The sequence below is a fragment of the Platalea leucorodia genome, assembly GCF_965183815.1.
Source record: "Platalea leucorodia genome assembly, chromosome: 2".
NCBI classification, from domain to species: Eukaryota; Metazoa; Chordata; class Aves; order Pelecaniformes; family Threskiornithidae; genus Platalea; species Platalea leucorodia.
In genome coordinates, this window is record NC_138824.1 from 114,969,645 (window position 1) to 114,974,555 (window position 4,911).

Genomic DNA, 4,911 nt, shown 5'->3' on the forward strand with positions numbered 1-4,911 from the left:
GGCTCCTTACCTGGGCAATCCTCACCTTTCTGCAGGGTGGCCCTCAGCAGCACGAGGAGTTCAAGAATTCGACTTCTGCTCTTTGTCGCATCCATCCTTGCAGATGGACACTGCACGTAAGCAGGCGAAGGCATCAATCATCGCGTGCGCTGCTACATTAAATTATATCACGTACATAACCAGAGGAGGGGATATTGTTCCCTCAACAAGCGTCTCTCTCTGTTCTCCAGCTTTTGCTCACAGGAAATCTACACAATATTGCTGCAGTAAATTCTCAGCGTTTAAGAGTGTCTACTCTCCACAGACATTTTTCGTACAGTAAAAATAATTGGCTCTTAAAGACAAGACAAGGGACAATAAAGAAGGAGAGTTAACACTTTTGGTCCCTACGGCTTTGGGATTTACCTTGTCTAGTGCTTTTAATATTTCATTATGGTGATTATTAAGCTTTTCATTTATTTATTAAAAGGATATTTGCAGAAAGAGTGACTGTGGGAAAACATTATCTCCAACGTAATACTGCACACTTTATAGCACCTAGCCCTTAACTCATGCACAAGGGAGAGCTTTGCAGTGCCCTGGGAAGGTAAGCATGGCGAGTATAACTGGATCAAATGATTGCTCAAGCACTCCCACAGAGCCCCACAAAAGATGGATTAAACTCATCATTCTCTTTTTATCCGGGGGGGTTAAGTGACTTAGCCAGAAACAGTCTGTCAGAGTCAGAAACAAAATTGAAGCAGGCTCTCCTACATCCTCACGTTGCAATCAGCCCACCAAACCTTTCTTCTCATCAGACCACCTACCAAACAGCAGATCCCAGGAGCTGCTGGTCCTCGGGAGGCATTTCAAAGGAGGCTTTTTTCTTTGCCTGTGTCGTTTGAATTGCGAATTTTGTCTCAGAGCTTAAGAAAAGAGGAGGGAGCAAGATCCACCATTTAGATTTTGCAGCGGTTCCCTCTCAGAGAGGCACGAGAGGGTGGCAGCAGATTAGGTTTACAGGACTGGCACACCCCACCAAAGTCTTTACGCTCCCCCAAACATTTGCAGCTTGTAAATGAAACACTTGCCCCTGGCAACACTGCAAAACCAAAGCAAAACCTATGGGCAAGGGGCAGGTGGGCAACAGGAAGGTTTTCTCTGCATTTCTTTCAGTGGTGGCATCAAGCTCAGACATGAAGCCCGAGCACTTTACGTGCCAGGTGTCGGTGCAGGTATTACACAAAGGCGACATAGGAAAGTGCCAAGGCACTGCTCAGACCAAGCTGTAGGCTCCAGTCTTACCTCCCAGGGGATCAGCCCATTAAGGATTCCCCAGAGCGCAGTTTGCAGACGGATACTGCTTTAACTACACAGTCCACAGAGGATGCAACATGCAGACCGCAGCGAAAGCGCTTTCTGCACCAAGAAAAAGTCTGGCTCACTCTCAAAGTTTTGGCAGCCCGTTTAACAGGTTGTAGTTGGATTATGCAAAAAAGATCACTTTTTGTTCCAGTAGCTGAGTAAAAAAAACCAACCAAACAAACAACACATTGTTTTCAGTGGATGTGAAACAAAGTTTTCAGCAAACTAGACCGCATTCATTTCAGGTCAAATTAAAACTTTTCATTTGACACAAAACAAATCATTTCACTCCATGCATCCCAGTTGGGCATTTCCTAACCCTCCTTAGAACCACTCTCTTCTATTTTCTCCCACAGAGGCTGCGTCCAATTGTCCCTTCAAGACTTCTTACCCCTCCTGGTGAGCAGAAATGGGAGACTGGAGTTTCCTGGGAGAGTTCCTTGAGGAGGTCCACAAACACTCCACAGTGGTGGGGAAAGTATGGTTGACCGTGCTCTTCATCTTCCGGATGCTGGTGCTGGGTACAGCAGCTGAGTCTTCCTGGGGGGACGAGCAGTCTGACTTCATGTGCGACACCCAGCAGCCTGGCTGCGAGAACGTCTGCTACGACAAGGCTTTCCCCATCTCCCACGTCCGGTTTTGGGTCCTCCAGATCATCTTTGTCTCCACCCCATCTCTGGTGTATATGGGCCACGCAATGCACACGGTGCGCATGGAGGAGAAGAGGAAGATGAAGGAGGCAGAAATAGAGGCCCAGGAGATGAAAAACAACGGTGACACATACTACCAGCAGAAGTGCCCCGTGGCAGAGAAGACCGAGATGTCTTGCTGGGATGAATCGGGAGGCAAAATCATACTCAGGGGCAGTCTGCTGAACACCTACGTCTACAGCATTTTGATTCGCACTGCCATGGAAGTGGCCTTCATTGTGGGACAGTACATCTTGTACGGGATCTTCCTGGAGACCCTGTATATCTGCCAGCGGGCACCTTGCCCCCACCCTGTCAACTGCTACGTTTCCCGTCCCACAGAGAAGAACGTGTTCATCGTCTTCATGCTGGCTGTAGCAGTGCTCTCCTTATTCCTCAGTCTGGCCGAGTTGTACCACTTGGGCTGGAAGAAAGCCAAAGAGAGGTGCTCCCGGTCTTACAAAGCCAGCCCCAGCACAGCCCCCGGCAGATTGGAGTCCGCCCCACAAGTAGAAAGGGCCCAGATGTACACTCCTCCACCGGATTTTAATCAGTGCTTGTCAAGTCCCAACGGGAAGTTCATCAGCCCCTTCAGCAACAAGATGGCCTCCCAGCAGAACACCGCCAACTTCGCCACCGAGAGGGTCCATGGCCAGGAGGATGCTGCTGGTGAAGGGTCCTTCATTAAGTCCACCTACGTGGAGAGCCCGGAGGTGGCCAACGAATGTGCAGCACCCGTCTTCCCTGAGAACTACTTCAATGAGAAACGCCGGTTCAGCAAGACCAGCCGTGCCAGCAGCAAGGCGAGGTCGGATGATTTGTCTGTGTGACCTGTCTCCAGGAGGAATGAGGAGAAGGAGCAGTCTCAGTGCTTAGTAAAACTTCTGCAGAGTGGACTCCAGACTCTTGCCTCTAACCTCTCTCTGTTTTAACACCCTCTTGCTCCTTTTCAGTGAACATCAGCGTTATATTGCAGACAGCACCTCTCACAGCTTAAGGCAGGGGTAGCCACTGGGAGACACGCACTGAAGAGAGGCACCAATCTCGAGGTGTGAAGCTCTCAGCCATATTTTCATCATGGGACCCACAGGGATTGGAGGCTCGCCATCCTTAGCCTGGTAGAGCACAGGCCAGCAGACTCCCGAGGCTTCCCAGCAGGTATCCACTGCAACACTGTATTCAACAGACTGACTGGACCTCAACCCCCTTGCATCTTCTTTGGCGTCTATTCAACGTTTGCTACGTCAGCTTGGCAATTATACTGAGCTGAGGCTTCTCTCACCTGCAGGGAGCAGAAACACGCCGGCAGGCTTTCTGAAAGAAAGACTTTCTCATCTGCTTTGTTCTTGCTCTTTCTAACCCTCCCTTTCTCTACCTGAGCCCAGATATTTGACACCAGTTTACCTATACAACAAATCCTACTTGAATTTTTTGACACTGTGTACATAGCTCTTCCCCATAGATAAGGACGTCCGTGGTCCCCCACGCACAGCTGCCTCATGTCTAACGTTGGAATCCCTTCCTCATTCCTAAGTCAGCGCAGCAGACTGGCCCCCGGGGCCCTGGGATATCACTTAGATCACCAGTTGATGAAGACTAGGGAATTTTCCCAAGATACTTATGTCATCAATTCTAAGCAAGACATCCATTAACAGAAACAGAGATTCTCCTGTGAGAAAAAATATCCTACTAGTAAAAAAGGAGGAATTACCACATGGAATCAAAGTGATTTTTCCCCTCTTTAAACTGATCTTTCGAGCAACATGAATGCTGCTGAAAAGGAGCTGCCAGCTGCCGACTTGAGAGAAAAAACATCCTCTGTTTATCTGCAGAAGAGGTACAGGCCTGTGTCTTCTCTCACTAACCTACCAAAACACTTCAGCATCTTTTGCAAGGAGCAAGAGTCCTCTCCAGGTCCTGCACATCATTCAGCTCTTGGCTGCTCTCTCAAGCCTGCCAGCCAGTGCAAGCCAAGATATTTGTCTTCACAGCAAGTCCCTGTTCTGCCATCAGGTCAACTTCACCTCCACTCCATCCCTAGCGCATATGGCATAAGAAGCCACTCATGGACCAGCTCTTTCCACCACCGTAGCCTCTCAGAGCAGCCATTGGGGCACAGCACTGCACAGAGAGTCTGGTGGGTGAGGTCTGCAGGCAGCTCCCACTCCAGATACATTTTCTCACTGCAGAGCTGACATCCCTCTTTTAAAGAGAATTGCTAAACAGAGCAATGCTGCTCCCTGTTGTTTACCCTGCGCTGCCCTTTCAGGCACAGGCCACAGCTTCCCAACATTGGACTGCATGAGCAAATGGCCCAGGACCAGCTTATGAGGGGTCTGAGCCATTCCCTCTCTTAGGGACTGCTGAAAGGCGTTGTGAATCCTTGCTCCTGATACATAGGTAGCTTTGGTACAGTTCCCTGTACATATACATACCTACATACTCACACATGGTGGGGGGAATCCATTTTTTTGTTTGTAAGGTTTTTTATATATGTGTATTTTTTAATCCTGAAAAGACCTGTGTGCTCTTCTTAACATGAAATTTTAGTCAATTGTGCCTAGGTTTCTCCTAATAAAGTTCTAACTCCATCTCTCCTCGTTGATGTTTCTCCTCTCACGTGGCTGAGAATGAGCTGCTAGCATCGATCAGGCTGCCCGCCAGCCTCTGCTGCCCAGAGATCACAAAATTTCCCATCGCCCAGAGTGGCAGGGATGAGCGGAGGGTTCAGCCAGGGGGATAAATAATAAACATTGGGAAATGATTGATTGACTGGCCAACAGAAACCCCCTCCAGCTCCCTTGCCTGCCTCTGCATTACACCAAGGAAGACTGGGAAGAGCTGGCCAGAGAGCAGAGCTTCCATCCTCTTGTGATGG

General features: G+C 49.1%; 1 protein-coding gene across 1 annotated transcript; it reads left to right on the plus strand.

The window, feature by feature from the left end:
- Positions 1 to 1,751: 1,751 nt before the first annotated feature.
- Positions 1,752 to 4,543, plus strand: GJA5 (gap junction protein alpha 5). The gene has a single exon (XM_082337905.1). It carries the CDS (start codon positions 1,754 to 1,756, stop codon positions 2,861 to 2,863), a length of 1,110 nt encoding a protein of 369 aa, XP_082194031.1. The 5' UTR covers positions 1,752 to 1,753; the 3' UTR covers positions 2,864 to 4,543.
- Positions 4,544 to 4,911: the final 368 nt, after the last annotated feature.